Consider the following 21,373-nt stretch of genomic DNA (forward strand, 5'->3'; position numbering starts at 1 on the left):
ACATGCAGTCCAATAGGGACAGGTGAGCCTCTAGGCCACACAAGGTAAAATGGGGGCCTTCCAAGCTCACCACAAACCGGCTGCAGGGATCTTCTCTCTGGCCATTTGGAACAGTCCTGCGCAGCTCAGCACCACTCACCCAGGTCCTCTGCAGATCTCCACGAGCAGAGATCGCAACAAATCCAAATGCTTAGGATGGGCAACCAACTCCTTAACGGCACCGGGTGAGGGAAGAGAAAGATAGCAGCCTCTTACAGCTCCTTAGGCCCACACGGCGGCATCCTCGAAGGCTGTCTCACGGCGTCGCTCCCCCTGTCCCTCGCCACCACGGTGTTGCGGCCAGCTCCTGGCCGCCAATCCAGCAATCATACCGAATTCTGGCCTATGCTAGCGGTTAGGGCCCCGCTCTCCATTGCCCACCGCGCAGCAAATGGCCCACTCAAGCAGAGACAGTCGTCCAAGGCCTCGGCTGACCCAAGGCAGCAGCGGTGACGCCCGGGCCACAGTCCCATCGTGTCGTGAAATGCCGCAGGATTTTAAGGAGGTGCCAGGACCTCCACTAGATAGCACCCGCCATCTTGGAGTAGCAGGGTACACCGCCTAACATTTTCCATATTGAATGTGAGGAAATATTAGTGGTTAAGTCCTTTTGGGGGCCCTTACCAGATTGTTACTTTGAGAGGGAAGGGGTGTTAGCATAACAGTTAGTTATCCGACAGTTAGAAGACCACTGGTTTATGGTATCCGCTTTACCCAAGACCCAGATTATCTTGTTTGATCTTGCTTCTTGTATTCTTTGTCATGGCCCTTTGTATTTTAGGCCTGAATCCTCCTATTCCATGTCATGTGCTTCATCTTTGTCAGCATGGATTGATAATTATTATTTTGGACCGTCACATTTGACATGATTAGCCACCACTTCTCAGATCAGAGGCCTGATATCGTACGTGTTTTTTAAAAAAAAACTCTTTAAAAAATCTGAGCTTTTTTTTGCAGAGATGGAACCACAGCTAAAAAGCATTACTTTGAGTGTGATTATTATTGTGCACAATAAGTAACAGAAATAAAAAGTGCATAAGTACCTCCAAAAAAGCATTTTCGAGAAAGAAGGCACCTTAGCACATTCAACAAATGGCTCAGGTGAAACTCGCTGAGTGGGGCCAGCCTCACAGCCGTTTGTTCGTTTATAGGTTATTTAATTTGACCACTGGTTAGGAAGGAATCCATACTAGATTCATAGAGTGAATGCATACAGCTGGTTTGTTCAGGGTACTTTCATCCTGTTGACAAAAATTGATTGGGCAATGATTAGCAGTGAACTTAGAGGGAGGATTGCTGTGAGCCTCAGTTTTAAAGAAAACCTTTCAGTGACAACAAGGTGAAGTTGTTTGTAAGAACAAGAGAAAAAAGCTATATTTTTTGATTTCATATTTGTATTTGTCGAGAAAATCTTGGTCTTTGATATGCTTGGTCAAGTTATGTTCCATTTCCATGTTGCCTTATATTTGTTTGTACATTCTGAATTGTTATTTATTTAGTAAGAAGAAGACTTTGTCATAAGTTAAATATCCATTTTCCACCTGTGTGTGTTTTCCATTCTTCAAAAAAGGGATACATTATCAACATTAATTGCCATTGCCCACCTCTATAAATCTCTTTACAAAATGCACATTGATTTTAGGGAATTAACAAAGCATAGTCTCTTCTAATGAAAAATGCTGAATACAACTCAACCTGGATATTTTTTATCTGGTCTGTTTTGGGTTTGTTTCTTTGTTTTTGATCCGCAGAATGGAACTCACTTCCTCGCAATTTGCGTCTGGAACCTTGTCACGCCCTCTTCCGAAAAAAACTAAAAACCTTCCTGTTTCCCAAATAGTTCCCCCGGTCCCCTTCTCTTGGTTCTCACAAATTTATAGCGCGGGGATGCCTACGGGTCACCAGGCGCTCTATAAATCACTTAATAATAATAATAATGTCACCAGTAAAATTGTGGATTTCCTCTTCTAGACTGCAGTTCAATATAGGCTATCCTTCATATTTTCATCTGATCTATGTTGTTGTCATTAAAAACGTGGAAGATCTCTTCTCTACTGCAGTGGAAAACCAGTCTTATTTTATTTTATTTTTTAAACATATTTTATTGATTTTGTAGTTATAAACATCGTCAATGTTCAGGAACCAGTCTTCATATATATTTCTTCCTATCTGTATTGGGGTTGTATTTACAACCATAGGTAGTTTCTTCTGAACTGTAGCGGATGTAATGTTGTCCACCGAATCTTCTAGGTTTTTCCTGCCTCTGCAGCATCTGATAGTTCCAATGGTTAGTCAATAGACACCAAGCTTGGCTGCTTCAGTGATTGTAACCCTCAGTGGACCACAAATTACCATAACTCTACCAACATGGATTCTAGCCAGCAAAGCAGTAGTGAATTAGGAGCTGATCCAAGTAGGACTCTACGTTCGGTGGCTCACTTACAATGACTGGGCCATCCCATCTGTTAGCCCTCACTAGACCTGTAGGTTGTCAGAGCTATGAGATAGGTCTTCAATATTAGTTGCCCAAAACGTTATGCTGGTGTAAGCCAATGCCCTGTTTAAAAAATAAAAAAAGGACGACCTTCGATTGCCAGTGTTAGCCATAAATCTAGTGTTGGTTTTTAAGTGTGTCTGAAAGAGCAAAAACATTGTTTGTGTTGCAGAATTAAGATACTGGCTAAGGTCTTTGAGTATTCCGATCTTATCATGAGAGGAATAAAGTGTTGCTGTCTGTTTCCATCTTTATTCACGGTAGCCAATGGGCACCAAACTGATCTCTGAATTCTAAAACATTCTGTGATCTTACTTCATACCAAAGGAAATGCTGATGTGGCCGAAAGGATATCTTCTGATCACAATAAAAAGACAATAGTGCATATTTCTCAGGCAATGAAATGTGAGCCACACTGATACAGAGTCTGTTGTGTGTGTGTTATTACTTGTACGTGATGGTTACACTTCTTCATACAATTATCCTGTTCTAGCAGGCAAAATGTGCATACTCTTCTATACCAACAATTGGTGCCCTTATGACTTGAACACTAAAAATATGTGGTCACTCGACAGCATCGTCCTTACTAGCAATCTGTGCCCCACTCACCACCTGCAAAATGTATATGGAGTGAAGAATCATACTCGCACACTTGTGGCCACAAATGCTCTGAAAGAATGGGACATGTTTTCCTTTAGTAGCCATAGAATATTAAGATTAGGTAGCAGGTAGGCTGTAGCTTCTGTTTAACACATACCTCACAGCGACTGTCCTTTTCATTGGGAGGTATGGCAGACTACAAGCAGGGGCATTCTCGTTTATTTAGTCCTAGGTTTCCTGTCTTTAGCCCCTTTGGCAGCTTTCTATTGGCTTAGCTGAACTTTAGGCAATTGAGTGGACCAGGAAAAAAAGTAATTGGATCAAGTATGCTGGATGTGTAGTAACTTTTTTCTGTGCTCTTATTGGAACCCTGCAGCCTGCTGGACCTCTCTTGGCACTTTCCACACCCTGGCTGGCCAGATGGCAGCAGTATGAAGGGAGCTCATATACTATGGATCATTGGGGCTGGAACAGATGATAAGAAGGAAGAAGATGGCTAGCCCTAGGTGTGGCAGCCTGGTTTATTGAGCAAACCTGTGATACATTGTGGGTTTGGACCTAGCACATTAGGTAGCACTCTCACGGAGATCACTGTGCAGATGAAGAATTGCACAGATGAATTCTCCCCTTGATGGCTCAAATCTGAAAAAGGCCCATGTGTTCAAGACTGTTTTGGTGGTTATTTTCACTAATGGTTTTATGTTTCCTACTGGCAAGCCCTTCGTAGATCCCCCTTCTAGGCTCTCCTTCCTCTATTTTTCTTAGGTCTGGGTTTTGACAGCACGGCTGTCAAGCAGATTGGGTTTTTAATCCACCCCTTTCAACAGTTGGCTTTCTACAACCAGCCTCTTTCATCCATTTTCTTGAGACTTTGTCAAAAAGGTGTTGGTGATACCCACGGTGTATTTGTCTCTCCCCTAAGGGTATTGCCTCCTTAGGTGTGTCCTTCCGCCTACATGTTTGCTTGCATTGAACTGTGTGAAGGACTATTTTGCCAGTATAGCCCTTCCTGTCCTTTCTGTTGGCTTCCTCCTGTGTGTCTCTTTCTAATGTCCTTATGCTGCACGTGGTAGCATGTTAAACCCCAGCCTAGAAGTTCAGCTAATCTGTGTGCCTCTTTGGCTGCTAAGCCACATTGCCTTTGGTTCCATAACCCAGTGCCTTGGGTTCCATAAGCCTGTGTATCTTTATTTTCTTCTAACTCAGACTCTGTCCTTTTTCTTTTTTTTTACTTCTTATTATTGAATATTTCTGCCCGGCTTCAGTAGAACAGGCATCAACGAGTGATGAGCAGAACACCTTGCACAGCCACAGGGCATGTCCTGAGTTTTTTTTTCAGAAAATGTTTTTGTGATGTGTGTTTTTATCATCACCTTTTCATCAAACACATATTGCTCATGATAGAGAATCCTTTCCTAAACATAAATAAAATGAAGCAACCTAAAAACAACTTCTGAAGCACAGTCATATTGGTCAGCAGCGTTCATGATTTAGGGTCCCCGACCTTTGGTGGACAATGAGCAACGTTTTAATGTGAAACTAAATGGTGAGCAACGTTCAAACCACAGTAAAAGTTATTAACAAAAATTTGTTATTACGAATAAAAACTGAAAGGAACCTACTACTTAGACATCCTTTGCTAATGTGTCTATATAAAGCTATATATTGAAAAATATTTATTTCAGAAACATAGTGGCAAAATGCTTTTATAAAATACAGTACATGCTTGTACCAACTATAGAAATTTGTCCTAAAGACCAATCTATAAGGTGCTGAAGGTTAATACAAAGGAAGTGTTTGAAAAACAATGGGAATTTATCAAATTTTGGGTACATAAGCCAGCAAGAAATGGGCAAAATTTGGTAGGGTTTGAAGAATTCGGCCTCTCCTCTCAAGACCATCTTGGAAGGTTTAAGACCACAGCGTGTTTTTAAAGCCCATTAAATCAGTACCTTGGTAAGTAAAATAAAACGATTTCAAGTTCACCTACTAAAGGGGGATAGAGGCATCACCAGTACTTTGTTTATGAAATTTAACTTGTACATGATACTTTTTAAGTGACATTTTGTCATTAACATTTGTGCAACTTGTTACAATTTCAATGCTGGTTTTCAAGTAAATTCGGGGTTCTCCTTAACATGCCTCTTAGGACCAGTTATTAAAGAAGACACTGGACGGAAGAAATCTGAAAGGCTCCACATGATGCTGTTAAGAAATAAATGTTGTGTGGTGTAGCAATAGCAATTTAAAACAGAGTTACTGAATCACTGGAAGATTTTAGTGCTGGGAGCAACATCTTGGAGACCACTGTGCTAATTGATGGTTGGCCATACCATTAAGTTCTCCACTCCATGGGTAGAGATATGGCCCTTATGCATGCATAGCAGAGATTTCCAGGTACTTGTTGTGGGTAGTGTGCGGAACAGGACATCTCAATGCAAATAGCTGATTGATATTAACTGACATTTAGTTGAATAATAATGCCCTTCATGCTGGCCAGATTATTTAAAAATAAAGTACTCCATAAAAACAACCCCCCTCAACAAAATCTTACAGTTGCTAATATGCAATGAAGCAACATGGTGTTCGTGGTGATTCGTTGTTCTGCGTAGATCTGAAAACCTGGTAGCCCAGACCGTTGAGAGGGAGAACAGTGCAGGAATGCATGGCTCCAAGTCTTTTGATCATGATAGGTCAGATGCTGGCACACAGACAATCATGAGACTGCAAACATCTGTAACATAGATTCCTGTTGTACCACAATGTTGATGTGTGCACTACTCCTCGTCTGCAGAGGTTTATGTGCAAATTAAATAGCATCTTGCAGTGTTAGCTTGTAGAGTGGCACATAGTAGATTGTGTGGTGGTTTGAAGGTACTCACTATTAATGAAATAAGGTGATTTTGCCATTGTCAGCTTTTCATCATCAGGGGCACGATTCCACATTCTAATTTGGGTATTTGCAGGAATCAACCTGAGCCTTGTACTGTAAGAGAGACACATATGTATATAAAAGTAGTTATCACCATTTTGCACATGTGCTGTTCAGTAATTTCTATATTCCAATGAGTTCACCATAACTTGTGTTAAATGATACAGCGAACAATGCTCAAGCAAACTATGCTGGTCCTCCTTAAATTAGTATCAACCTTAGATACTCCCTGATGTTGGTAATTGCATGATGTTCAAGTTATAGCTAAAGATCAAGGAGACACAAGATGGAATAGGACAAATTACACTCCAGTTCCGCTCCTAGACATAGGCTCTAGTCTCACTACTGAGCAATACCCAGCGTCCTCCATCAAAGACCAGGTTTTTATATCTTGGTCAGCAAGACCCAGTACTCCTACACTCATTATAACTTGACTGCAGACCAATTCAGTACCACATCCCAGAGGTTGATGAAATGCTGGCCAAATTCAATCCTTGCCTTCATGATTGCGATCATGAAGAGGGAACTCACAAACCGACTCCTGGCACATTTACAATAATCATTGTTGATAACACTTCCGGGCACTAAATCAGATTCCAGACTAATATTGAAGATCCGATGAATAGGAAATTCTGATCCTTCCCAGCAGTTCCATGGCAGATGGCAGAGCTGACTATGAGATTCTTTTGGTGTGATCGAATCATGGGCTGCAATCACAGGTTTCTTATCTCACAGATCCAAAGTGGTTAGGTTTTGCATTGCCCCCTCACTGATTCAACAGAATTTCCGCACCATTTTCCAGGACCCTTATTTCCTTGTGGTTCACCAACTTCATCTAAAGAATCTTTGCTGATTTATTATCCCAGTATCAGCTTCAGTACCAAGGTTTGTGACCCAGCTTTGTATTCTGGTGGTTAACCATGTTGAACAGTTACCCCGAGCTTGTAGCTCTATTAATATCTGTCCTTTGCAGATCACATGGGTGACAAAAATACCAAACATGCTGATGCTGGAAAGGGTTCTACCTCCCCAGCCCCTCGCCAGAGGAGTTACTGTAACACACTGACTAGGACATTACCTGATTACCGCAGAATAATTTACACTTTTTCCCCTTACAAAGAAATCCAGTGAATTCAAAGACAAGCAGGTAAGATATTAGCGTTTATTGGAGCAGGGGCGCAAAATACCTTGACATCTCACTGTATTGCTATAGTACCTTAGGTGGTAACTTAGGCAGGAATCTTCAACTAATGCTAAGTTTAACCTGAAACAAGGGAACTAAACAACCTTAGTAATGGTTTCACACTTCTGGAAGCCTGAAGCATACTCCAGAGGAACCTCTACTGTCTGCCAGCCTTCACCTCAACCCTGAAGATGACTCTCTTGAAGTAAATATTTATCTTGCATCCAGACGGCAACAGAACCAACATCTCCTTCATGAACGATGGTGTTGAAGAGGCAGGGTCCGCCTCTTCAACATCATCGTATTGAAGAGTCTGTTGAGTAAACCATCTCCATCTTTCTCTTTGCATAGCTGAAGTCTTCTAGTGGAGTCCCACAGTTAGTCATTTTCATGTACTGCGATGGTGTCCTAAAGTCACATAACCGTGTATGACAAATAAATAAATCATTATCAGCCCTCACTGTTATTTGCAGCTCATTAGCCAGCAGACCCACACGTGATGCATGCTTTCTCAGCCTAATATCATGTTATGAGTGCTTAAGAGTTTTGTTTATTTGACAGGAGGTTATTGTCAAATGTGCAGTACTTGGATACTACTTAGGAGTCATTGCATAATTCCATTGGTTAAGCTATGCCTTTTCTTCTGTCTCACAGTTCCCAGCCCCGACATGGCGCCGCATGGTATGTTTTTACAAGAGGATGTTGACAGTGCCCTGGAAGGTAAGATTTGTGAGTGGTTCATGTCCGTGTGCTATTGACCTTAGCATGCCGCATTTGGGTAACACAGCAACTCGCGCAAAGGGTTAAAGTTTCCAAATCAATGATTTCATTGGCCATGCACAAAACACGTGCAGTTAACATGAAATTGGCTTTCTGATGGTTGTGCTTGGAACCTTCAGAAAGGTGTGCATGCACATGGTGTGCCACTTACACCTCTTATCACTCAACCAAAATGAGACTTTGCAAGCATGGATTTCAACAACGCATCTCTACATCGTTCATAATACATGTCACATGCACCCCTCTTCTTCCTATGAATTGCAAGCATGTTCATACACTGCTGCACCATAAAAGGGATCGGTATGAAGTCTCCAGGTTGTTAATTGGCTCCCAGTAGGCCCTTGAAAAGCATGTAACATCCAGCTTGTCTCTGAAATGACTATCGACAAACAAACACATATTGAGTGTTGTTCACTTTTGTAAATTACATAAAAAGTGCAAATCTTTTGAAGGCACAGTTTTAGCATATTGTACACAAATGCCATTGCTTTTAGTCCTGGTAGTCTCTCGCCTTCATTGTGACATCCCTCATGTAGCCCTTTTCCATTTTCAGAACAAATCAACACATGCCGAAGGAGCAGAGCAGAAGCGGGTGTGTGTACACAGCCAGTTAGGTCACATCAGTTCAGCAATCCCACTGTTAAAATCTCTGATTCAAGTGATGGTAAGTCATTGAGGTGCGGGGTGTTGATATGGGCCATTACCAGTCAGTGGGTAGTCAGTAATGTGTTGAGCATCAGGGTTGCTGTAGCTGTGTTTCAAAATTCATATTGTGAAAGACATAAGTGTTGTACTGTTGGCACAATTGGTGTGACTCCTAATGAGGGTTGTTTGACGCTGGGCAAAATGTGTATTACAACATGTTAGATGTGAGAGGCATCAGTTGGATTGGGTGCTGTGTCCAAACAGAACCTGCTGAGTATGACAAAACAACTGCAAGCACCAGCGTAATGCAGTGGAAAGGAGCTTTGCAAAATGATCAGGGATCTAGGCCTGCAGTTGTTAATGCCACGTACAACATTCATGGCTGTATGGAACCCACTTGGTCTGTGCATAATGAAGTTTGGTGATAGCATAATTCAAATGTACTTGGGTTGGTTGATTAGGTTAGCATTGCTGTTATACAGCAAATGTATGGATGTGACTAATATGCATTTCTATCACCTGAAGTGGGTGCCATAGTTGAATCAGAGGTTTGTCCATTACATTGGTCAACCATGCTTACACCTTTAGTTAGTGGAGCTGCAAAGCAACTGCTCAAGCGCAGTATGGGAAACCTGTGCCCAAAGATCATTTTGGCCCACCAAAGGGATATACTGAGCCATCTTATTTGAATTTAGGTAATGAGTGGGAGAGCTGTCTTGGTGTTTGTAATCTTCCCTGATGACACTGCCCCTTTGTGGTTTAGTCAGAGAAGCTCTTTGCAGTATTTTAAGGTTCTGTAAATGGGGGCTTTTGGTTTTCAGAAAACATCAATCCTCTATAGGCCTGCTGTTCAGTCTATTAAAGCTAAGGCACTAAAGAAGTCTATCAATTATGATTCATCTGCATGCATTTCATATTCATGAAATGTGCCTTCAGTATCATTTACTCAACATCAGGGGCATAGAATGTGTTGTCCTTTTGCCTCTTGTTTTTCTTCTACTCCTCCATCTGTTAGATTGGAAACCTACTGTTAGAAATGGGAGTCTCTAGTTGGCAGAGGTAGGTACCTTTGGCCAAATAGGGACCCTTGCTTAGTCAGGTAAGGGAGATACACACTTTAGATCACCCCTGCTCACCCCCTTGGTAGCTTGGCACGAGCAGACAGGCTTATCTCAAAGGCAATGTGTAAAGTATTTGTACCAACACTCACAGTAATACAGTGAAAACACCACAAATGGATACCACACCAGTTTAGAAAAATAAAATATCTTTATCTAAACTAAACGAGACCAAAACGACAAAAATCCAACATACAGTTACTTAGTAGAATGTCTTTAAAAAGGTTGTTGCAAAAATAATCTTGTAGATGATAAATGCAACACTTAAGCCTCAAAGTACCTGGGATGCGTAACGCAAAACAAACAAAAGGGTCGTAGAGTAGATGATGCGTTGATTCTTCCTGCGCTCCGGTTACGATGCAACAAGATGGCGCCTCGATGTGTTGCGATGATCCGGTGCGATGCGACAAAATGGCGTCTCTGTTGCGGCGAATTCGGTGGTTTTCTGAGCCGTGACAGTTCCTGCGACACGCTTTCCCGGGGATGCGACGACACCCTCGGTGACTGCGACACGCTCCTCCGGTGTTGTGGTTGCGAACAGCGGCGACACGCTTCCTCGATGATGCGGCGGCTGCGGCAACGTCATGCTTCTCTCTCGTTGCGTCGCGCTTCCAGCTCCCAACAGCAAAAAGGCCTCACACACAGTTACAGGTCCTCCTGGCAGACTGGAACTCCCAGCAAGGAAGTTCAGGGAGGCTGGGGGTGAAGCCCTTTTGTGCCTGGGACTTCAGAAACCGGAGGCCAGCTCTTCTCAGGCCCTTGTAGACTTTTCTTCAGATGGACACAGCACACAGCAAAGTGCTCACAGCACACAGCAAAGTCCCTTAGTCCTTTCCTTAGTAGAAACAGCAAACTGCAGGCCAGCCCCAGAACACACAGCAAGGGCATTACTTATCCTCAGTCTCTTCAGCTGTTCTTCTTTGGCAGGGATTCCACTTGACCACAAAGTATACTTGGAAACTTTTATATGCCTGTGTTTCCGCAACAGGAGGCCAGCTCTTCTCAGGCCGTTGGAGACTTTCTTTTCAGGACACAGCACACTGTAAAGTCCTTTCTTCAAGCAGGGGACACAGCACACAGCAAAGCCCTTCTCCTTCCTTTGGCAGAAATAGCAACTGCAGGCCAACCGCAGACACACAGCAAGGGCAGTACTTCTCCTTCAGCTCTTCAGCTTTTCTCCTAAGTAAAGGTCCCTCCTTGATTCCAAAGTAGTCTAACTTTCAGTGGTTTCAGCTCTCATATTTATACCCCAGAAGTCTTTGTGTGAAGGGTCCTGGACCCAGTCCAAACCAGTTCTGGGTGCACTCTGCCAGTGCACAACTTCTTCCTTTGTGAGTGTGGGCCAGGGCCATCAGACACACCGCAGGAGGTGGAGCCAGCATTGTGGAAGGCAAACACAACCCTATTTAGGCTCAGGGGCTACTCCTCCCACCCCTTTCAAATGCAGATAGGTCTATTCAGCCTAGTGCTGACTCACCCAGACTCCCGGAGACACTCCAGCCCCTGTCACTCTCAAACCAGACAGTCAATCCACAAACAGGCAGAGGCACACAGAAAGGCTGAACAAGAAAATAGCCACTTTCTAAAAGTGCTATTTTCAAACACAGTATTTAAACAAGCATTGGCATAGCCAATATGTCTCGCCTTTGGGACCTTATAAGTGTTTAGCCATGCAACAGTTGCATAACTAAATACTTATAAGGTCCCAAAAGCGAGACCTATTGGCTATGCCAAGCGGCCGTGCGGCCGCGAAAGTGAAAGTAATCGCGGTAAAGCACGGCGCGCGCGTCCGCGCACATGCACTGTGGCTCTAGGCTGGCCTGATAGCACTTTTTGGAGCCCTCTCAATAAGTCTCGCCAGACCACCGCATGCGCTAGGTCAGGCGAGACCTAAAAAACATCTTTACTAAAAGATGTGTTATTAAATTCTGAGTTCAGGGATACCAGACTCCTATTTTCTATCTTGCTCCTATGGGAAGATATGCAGGTAAACATGTTACACAGCATTCCCCATTCTGTCCTATGGGCAAGATAGTCTTTCAATAGTGAAAAACGAAATTGGCAGTATTTCACTATCAGGACATGTTATCCACACTAGTACATGTCCTACCTTTCACATAGACTGCACCATGCCCATGGGGGGTACCTTGGGCCTACCATAGGGGTGTCCAATGTGTAAGAAAAGGAAAGGGTAATGCCCGGCAAGCGGGTGCACTGGCCTGGTCAACATGGCAGTTAACAAACTGCGCACAGGCACTGCGGTGGCAGGCCTGAGACCCCTTTTCAGCGCTACTCCTGTGGGTGGCACAATCAGTGCTGCAAGCCCACTAGTACAATTTGAATTACCAGCCCTGGCACACTCAGTGCACTTTAATAGGGACCTACTTGTAAAACAAATTAGCCAATCATGGATAACCAATCACAATAACAATTTGCACGGAGAGCATATGCACTTTAGCACTGATCAGCAGTGGTATAATGCCCAGAGTTCTATAGCCAACAACCACAGGTCAGGAAAAAACAAGGAGGTAGAAGAAAAAAGTTTAGGAATAACCCTGCAAAAAGGGCCATTTCCAACACCTACTAAACAGCAGCTGCATTTTGATAGAATATCCAGTTTCCTCCTAAAATATGTCGTCAACTGGGTTCCTCTGGCGGTAGCAGGGCTTGTTTCTAGACTCTTTTTGAGTGTGTGAAGTTTTAGTTCACCAGAACCTAGAATATAATCAGGATGTTTCTTCTATGACTAGATCTTTCAAGATATTGGTTCATCTTTATTTAGATGACTTACTTCCTTATTCCCAGCCTATTCAAGGCTCTAGTAATGTGTGTGCCCTATTGTAATCTCCTGGTATTGCTTTTTGTCCTTGCACTCTACAAGATACATTTACGTTGACTCTTTCTTCCAGAAGCTTACCTTTTTAGACATTTGTCCTCCTTCCTTCCTTCCTTGGAGATCACTGGGCATAGGGTAAAGCTTTATACAAGATTTCTGATTGTTTCTAATTGCCCTTCTAGGCTAAACTAATTTAAGTGTAATATTAGAAATAAATACCCACAAATTACAATTATGTAGTTGGTTACTTCATTCTAAAGTTTCATTCCATTGACATCCGCCTTCAATGCTTGCTATGTAGCCTATACATCTTGGCAAAAATCTTCATACTTGTGGGAACTACGCTGCTTGTAGGTGACCTCTATTCATGCAAAAAAAAAAAAACATTTTCAGGAGTAGGAATCCACTTTTCTGAACAAAACCCGTTTTGTGCACAGAGAACATTTTGTAAATGTGTGCTGTACCTACTACTATGATGAGCAACATGCTGCCAGTTCCAAGCCCAGGAGACTTGTACAGCACTACAATGCAGGAATGTCTCTCCACTATTGCTGCTTTCTTCAGTGACTCTTTTTTAGTCATCAAAGCCATTTAATGAAGTAAAATCCCGAGAATATTTTGAAGAAAATAGAAAATGTGGCCACAACCCAGTTTCAGGGGTTTGTGCAGCTGTCTATGGTTCTAAGGAAATTGTAAGTTATTGGTCTTCCTAAGTAGGTGCACTGGCCCAGAGGGGATTATTGTCCATCCTACGGTAACTTGATTTGTCAGAGTGACACCTTGTGATCTGGCTAAGAGGATGATCTTAAGTGTATCATTTGTAAGCCTTAGTTGTAGAACCTGTAGATATAGGAGACTTTGAATCTCACCCTTCTTTAGCCCATTATGGAGTGCAGAAGCGCTGTACTGTTCGTGTGTCATTATACTCAAACATAACACGTTTACTGTGACCGCTTGAATTGAGCATTCATACCTATGATGGCAATGCAGCATTTTTCAAACTGACTTTCTCAGTTCTGGCAGATATTTATTACATTCAAAGAATATTCATGTGCATCCAAGACTGGATATTAGAATAAAGGTAAACCGAGCAAACAGCTTAAAAGTCAAAGCATCAAATAAAGTCCAAGTATCAGTTCTGCGTTTTTTTCTTCTTTTAATTCGTGCTTCTCAGATATTTGTCTCTTGTTCCAGTACAGTTTCTTCAAACAAATGTCTTCAAGCCAAGCCAACACGTGTTTCGTCCAAAAAGCTGTTAATCGTGGAACGAGGTTCTGATTGCGGATCTCTGGTATGCAGCTCTTAGGATATGAGGCTATTATTTAAGACCTGACACTTGAAGGATAGAAGTTTGGACTTTCGACTTGACTCTACAGATGGAAGGAATGTGTATTACTATTTTAGGATTATAGAGGAATTTCTTGATCTTAACTTCGATTTAGATTTTGCTGAATTTGCCCTGATGAAGTCCATGGCTAACAGGTTTTTGGACGAAACACGTGTTGGCTTGGCTTGAAGGCATTTGTTTGAAGAAACTGTACTGGAACAAGACACAAATATCTGAGAAGCACGAATTAAAAGAAGGAAAAAAACTCACAACTGATACTTGGACTTTATTTGATGCTTTGACTTTTGAGCTGTTTGCTCGGTTTACCTTTATTCTAATTATACTACGTGGGCATTGCCCATAAATTACGACGCGAGGTGGTCGTTGTATGGTTAACCTCGGAGCAGTGGCTTTAAGTAGGATATCTATTCTAATTTATGATTACCACTTCCCCGCGCAGATTTTCCCTACCACTGTTCTTTTTGTTGTTCAAGACTGGATATTACTAATAAGGACTAAGATAGGTTATGTGAATGTCCTTCTTTCTCTGACCTCTATATCCTAATACAAAAGCTAATCGTGATTAAGAACTTTTGCACAAAGATAGTGGTTAAAATTACCTCCCAGTCAAAAGCCCATTTTTATATAAATGTATCTTCTGGCATCAGACTAGATCTGGAATTACTTTTTTGGTTTTGTTTTGACTCCGTGGCACCAGGGAGCTCCCATTATTAAATGTAACATAAATTCCCTTTTCCACACTTCACAGGCTCTGGAGCTGGCAAAGCCTTTGGCACATTGTGCTTTCACCCTTGCTTATCATATTGAGGCCACTATCTGTGTCTCTAGACACATTCATATTCAATGTGGCGTTGCAGACCAGATCTTGATGCAGGCCCTCATGATACTGCTGCTTTATGGGCCCAGATTATGTAAGGGTTGGTAAGAAAAACCTCTTCATGTCTCATCATAAAAACAACAGAGGCTCTAAGTCATGGCACTCATCGAATTGACTCCGTCACAGAGTTAATATTTTATTTGTTTCTCAAGCACACACACATCTCTGGATATCTTAACATTTGGAACTCTAAAAGGACCAGAGAACGAAAGCTAAAGTAGCGCCAGACTTTAACAAAGCTAAGTAGGTCTTCAGAGTCTTATTAAAGAAGATAAAGTCAGAAATGCTTCAATGGGCCCAATGGGAGATTATGCCACAGTTGGAATCTAGAGATCTAAAAGGCTCTGTCACTGTGGTGTCTGCACTTAAAGTGTGGAACGGACAGGGGGGAACATGTCTCCCGCTCTCTGAGACCATGGGAGCAGAGTTGTGCAAAATTTGCGTAATTTCCTTCTGGGTAATTATACAAAATTTCAGAAAACATTATGCAAAGCTACGTAAAATGCAAGTATGGTATTTAGTGCTTTATTTTAGCATAAATGTGTATTCGCATCAGCATTCTACACTGAAAAACAGCAAAAAACACAAGTGCTGCAAAAAAACAGTCACTCAAATGTTGTTCTTCCCCATTGTTCCCATGCTCCTGCCAACTTAAAATATGCAACATGGCGTAGTGCTTCATTTTGGGAATTTCACTAATAAGCATAATGTGAAATGCTGGAAATTATGAGAGATGGTGTAGTGAGAATGTTGTCTGGACCCACCTTTGAACCTGTTGGACTACCTATTTAGAGTGAATCTGGGATCCAGTTTTGTAAAAGGGTCTGTGTGCAAAGCATGTGGCTGCTCTGTCCTCCTTATGCTGCTTGATAGGTGGCCTTTTGAAAGAGCAGCAGGCTACTGAAACATTATTTGACTTACAAGGCCCTCAAATCAATCTTACAGATATGTTTTGTAATCTTAGGAATGTATTGATCACAACAGCTGGCAATGCAAGAACTAGCACACTTCTGTAATCTAGGATTATCTGTAGCAGACAAAGCTACAAAAAGCAAGTTGACCCAAACTTTAGGACCTTTTGTAAAAAATCACACCTGTAACATAGTTACAATGACATTGGGGCACTAAGTTCCAGATCCTCTGGTCAGTGTTTGTTTGGACCAACAAGAAGAGTACCCTCTAATTATCAGGATTTCCATCCTTTCAGCAGTCATTTTACTGAAGTTTCCCACCATCCAATCCTGGACAGCAAGCAGACGCGTTCACAGCTCTCTAATACAGCCAGGGCATTGGTGGTCGAACCATAAAAGAAGCTTGGTATCTTGAGCATATCACAATGCTGGAATCTGAAAGAACAGGCCTACTAGGCATGACAGTTTAACATATATACTGAATAGAATAGTGAAGAGCTGATCCCTGCAGGACTCCACAAGTCACCGGAAATGCAGAATAACAAAACGGCGATTATGTAGACACTGGGCCCTGTTCCCAGTGGGAAAAAAACAGCCCCGTTCAGTGCCACATAGCCCAGCTAGGGATAAATGGTTGATTAAAATAGTATGATTGACTGTATAAAATGCTCATGCTCCTACCACCAGAGACACTGTTTATCTGACTCATCATTTGAGGTTGTTGTAGACGAACTTCTGGCCAAGCAGCTAAGACTCCATGCTGCAGTAAAACAACCAGATTAACTAGTAGCCCTTACATCTTGTTATAATGCATAATTGAAATACAGGGATGCCCCTTCTATTACCGGACAAATAGCTGCTTAAATCAAAATGGGTTGCATGTGTTCATTAACTTGATAGCTTTAATTCACAATAATTTGAAGATCGTAACCCTGGTGGGTCATGATAACAATGCAACCTACCTGCCAACTTCTGAGCACTCTGATATGTGCTTCTAATCAGATCTTGGAAATTAAAAATTCCTTTTCTGCCTTGCTTGGTGGTAAACACTGTAGGTAAACTTCTCCACAGATACTTTATCAGGAGCTCCAACTTTGGATGATGTTCCACCTTTTAATAAGGCTCAGATGGCCATGATAAAACCAGCTTGGGAGAAACCTCGTTCTCTGTCATTGTAATCTCTGCTACACTGCAAGTCTGCACTTAAAGTGTATGCAAGCTCTAGTCAGTTCAAGAAAGCTTAAAAGGGCATTGAAAAAGAAAACCCTTTGATCCTTCCAGTGGCCATTTGATGTATTAGCCTGTTCTGAAAGCAAAACTACAAAGTGATCTCTTAAGTGAATTTTGAAAGAGAACTTATTGGTGCATGAATGAACCACTGACAAGTGAAAATATGAGATCCTGATGTTAGACAAAATGCGGTAATTGTCAGCACGCCATCAACACATTACTTTGCATATTACAAGGTTTTCACTATTACACCACCCATCCATTCCTGGTAAATTCTGTTTGTAGCCTGTGTGTCCGTAGATATTCATGCTCTGCATATTCTTGTCAGCTAGTGTTGAGCTCGGACGGTTTGCAACTTGTTTGCCTTCAAAGAAGTCTTTCGAGTCACTAGCTATAGTGACTGCTCCCTTAGTTGGTAATGCATATGGGCATCCGCTCAACTGTTAGATTTTTTTTCTTCTCACCATCTAGTTGGAATGTGTACCGATTGGCCTTTGTGTTCGGCGCCTAATAGCGCTTACCACTGACCTTTCCGAGTCTAGTTGTCACATTTCAATCCTAACCGATCTGTGATTCCTCTACATTGTCGTTAAACAATCTTCAATAATTAAATTCACATTGACACCTTCCGCCGGGGCCTCTGCCTCCTTTTAGGGCCTATCTCCCTCATCTCCGATGCCCCCTTTACAAAAATGGCATGCCAGTGATAGAAAGGGCTCCCTTCCAATACTTAGCCCAGTGCTGTTCAGAGTTTCCCTGGTCTGACCACCATCAAGCCTGCAATATTTGCTTCTCCCCCAAGCAAGATAAGACCACGTGCCAGGCCTGCTTCACCTTCCGCTCAAAGAAGACCCTTCAATACCGTTGCAAGTGAAGGTAGGCTCATCTGAGAATGCTTGGACCAGACGAAGATGACATCCCGGCATCTTTGGGGAGCACAACATTAGGGTAGAGTAATCAACCAGCCATGCTGAGGCCCAGCTGGTGCAGTGTAGTTCAGAGGCATGTTTGCCATCTGAATACAAGGGAGAGCAGCAGCAAAGACCTTGAGGTTCAACAACTTCCGAAGACTTGGACCATGAGAACCCCATGAACAGGCAGAACACAGCCCCAGCAGTGGTCAGGCGTTGAGCCCAGCGACACAACAGCCTGTTGGACGCCACTTCATTTGGGCCATTGTCGACAATGACAAAAGCCTATAGAGCCGTCAGCGCTTCTTTCTCCTGTCACAAAGGCTTCGCATAAGCCGTGGCCTTCCTCGTAGGCAACCTGCTAGTCAACAGTGGCATCGTAGGTGATGCCGAAACTGGTGCTGCACCGACCTTGGCACCATGAGTGAAGCCCACATTGGTCAATATCGGCATCGAATGCCTTCACGCCGAAGACACCAAAAACCCACTTGGTGCCGAAAGTGCCATTGACTGCCAGCTAAGACAACTCTGAGCACCCTTTTCTTCAGTGCTTGCAGGAGTATTGAGACCCTCACTAAAAGTGGCTTTTCACCCATAAACTGGGAAAATCTCCACTAAGCTACTACCAACAAAGCCACAGGAGACTCTACAAAGGAAGAGGAAGTTATCCTTTGTGGAACTGAATGCCTTGAAACTCACTCCTCCACCAAAGCATAGGAGACATAAGACTGGGTACTAGCCCCCTTCAGGCTCGAGCTCCTCCTTCTTCACTTCTCCTCCCACTCCTCTTTATCCTTCACCACCACCACTTTCCCGCCACCTCTTCCAACTTCACTAGAAGGGTCACCGCGTTCTTCCTGTGGGGAGGGCAGCCTGATGTATCCAGTTAAACCATACGATGGCCTCTTTGAACCTAAGACCAAGGATGTGGCGACTATGATGTTGATCCCCTAGGCGATATAGACCCTGATCTCTACCCGCAACCCACCATGACACTACTCTGTACAATGAGGTATAGATAGAGCAGGTATGTTTTAAAAAGTAAATATGCACGTCATCCTGGAAGACAATGACTTCCTTGTTGAAACACTTCGAAAGACCCAGCGCACCCTCCAGCTTCTCCAAATGCTGAAAGGGATGCATAAGACTGCACCAGAGACATTCCTTCAAAGCTAGTCAAGGTTCAAAATATCACACATAGAGTCGACAAAAAGTACAGCATAAAACCCAATGATCCCCCCTGACATACCCGGTTACGTTCCTCTGGACCCTCCCATGGTCCTCATGGCAATTAAACACTCCAACGCTCGAGGTACAGGGGTCGCTCCTCCTTCTCGCATGGAGAGTAAGAAAAATTGGCGCAGTAGTCAAGAGGGTGGCAGTACGATCAGCCACACAAAGGATGATTGCCAACTCGGTTGGCCTGCTCTCCTGATACGAAGGGATGCATCGGGATGAAATGGAGGAACTAACCCTACACCTCCCTGAGATTTATAGGCAGCGTGGGCAAGAGCTAGTTATAGAGGGCAAGAGCATCTCAACACCCCCATCCGCTGCACTCTAGTTGCAGCTGGCACTGCTGCAACGGAAGGTAATACCAGCATCCTGGGGAGGTGTCATGCATGGCTCTGTGTTCCTGGCTTTAAGCCAGAAACAGACAGCATCTGCTGAACCTGCTCTTTGACCTCTTCAGACTGCTGGTAGGTCAGAGGCTTGAAAAGCTCAAAAGAGACTCTGACACATCAAAGATCATTGGTGCCTTTTAGCCATCCACTCCTTGTGGGTCCATTCGCAGGTCACAGTACAGGGGAGGAGGTAAGAGCACTTCCCCAGTCTCTCCCGCCTCCTACCATAGGCAACAACAGCAATACCATGAACTGTCAACACAGGGTATTCAAGAGGAAGTTAGAGTGACAACAACGCCAAGGGAAGGAGCAAATGAGGCTCGGCCATAAGAGCCACCTCCTCCAAGCAGTGACTCCCTTTCACTCCCCCCCTAATCACACTACACCTGTTGGTGGAAGACTACAAGGTTTTTTTTCTCACCCTGGAAAGAAATCACCTCCGACCAATGGGCTCTCTCCATCATAAAACACGGACACTGCCTGTTGCTCACTGCAGTGTTGCCAGACATTCCCCCGCGGACCCACCCTCTCCGCAGAACACCAGCGCTTTCTTCTGGAAGAAGTCCAGGTGCTCATTCTCAAAGGACAATAGAACCACTTCCACTTCTGATCACTGCAAAGAGGTGTACTTCCTGATCCCCAAACAGGACAGGTCTCTAAGGCCTATACTCAACCTCAGGACCTTAAACAAGTGCATCCTCCGAACATTTCCACATTGTCACGCAGCAGGATGTCATCACTCTGCTCCAGCAAGGCAACTTCATGACTGCACTCGATTTGGAGAATGCCTAGTTCCACATGGCCATCCACCCCGCTCATCGCCGCTACTTAAGTTTTGTGGTAAATGGTCAACATTATCATATAGTATTGATATTCGGGGTCACTATTACCCCATAGCATTTACAAAATGCCTCAGTGTCGTAGCTGTCCATCTCAGAAGGAGATGCATTCAAAAATTCCCCTTCTTAGACAACTAGCTGATTGAGAGTGCAAGTTAGCAAAAGTGTCTTGCTCACACCTAAGCCACCATATCGCTTCTCCACAGTTTGGGCTTCACTATACCTACTGTCAAGTCTCATCTCAAAGCCCTTTAGATCAAGCCCTTCCTAGCCACTGTACTCAATACATTCACTGGCAAGGCTTACCTCAGTAAGCACGGGTCCAAGCATTCCAGGAGGTACAGGCTTTTTCAGGCAAATTGTTCACTTAATGATCAGAACACTTATGCACCTTCTCGGAATGATTGCCTCTTACATAGCTGTAGTCCCCTAAGCCAGACTTCACATGCATCCGCTGCAACAATGCCTAGAGTTCATTCTTACAGCCACCAGCACCGCCAGCAGTACCGGCAGTGAGAGGACTCCAGCCCCCATAGTGCCAAGCGCCTGTAAGCATCTATGCGTCCACGCGCCAGGAGTCGCTTAAAGGTCATTGCAGGCTCCTGCATCGCAGGACGAGGGCGTACCTGGGCCGTGCCCGGGCCAAGGGCGGGCCTGTCTGCGCCCATCAGCGGCCGGGCTGGGCCCCCCTTTTTCCATCTGCTAACTGTGAAGAACTCCGAGGTGAGTGCCATTGTACTTGAAAAGATAAACCTGACACAACTTTTGCTACGGGGAAACAAACGGGGATATTATCCCTCCGGCCGGTTACCACAAGCATAGATAGTATGCTGGAAAGGGCAGTTAATATAGTTGCTAATGAAATCGAATTAACTCAGAGGGGCCTGTCCCTTGGAATCGAAGCATCTCAGGCTGGTCTTATGACAGGGGTGGTCCTAATCATTACAGCTGTCCACTCCTCTCATTGTAATGCGCAGGCCATTGCACCGAGCACAACACCGCACC

General features: G+C 43.6%; 1 protein-coding gene across 2 annotated transcripts in view; it reads left to right on the forward strand.

The window, feature by feature from the left end:
- Positions 1-21,373, forward strand: part of BEND5 (BEN domain containing 5) — a 125,788-nt gene that overhangs the window by 57,700 nt on the left and 46,715 nt on the right. For both annotated transcript variants that reach the window (XM_085602662.1, XM_085602661.1), the window contains exons 4-5: positions 7,903-7,968; positions 8,582-8,692. In XM_085602662.1, coding sequence (XP_085458788.1) covers positions 7,903-7,968; positions 8,582-8,692 — 177 coding nt within the window. The remainder of the gene's footprint in view (positions 1-7,902; positions 7,969-8,581; positions 8,693-21,373) is intronic.

Source organism: Triturus cristatus, chromosome 4_2 (genome assembly GCF_964204655.1).
Source record: "Triturus cristatus chromosome 4_2, aTriCri1.1, whole genome shotgun sequence".
In the NCBI taxonomy this organism is placed as follows: Eukaryota; Metazoa; Chordata; class Amphibia; order Caudata; family Salamandridae; genus Triturus; species Triturus cristatus.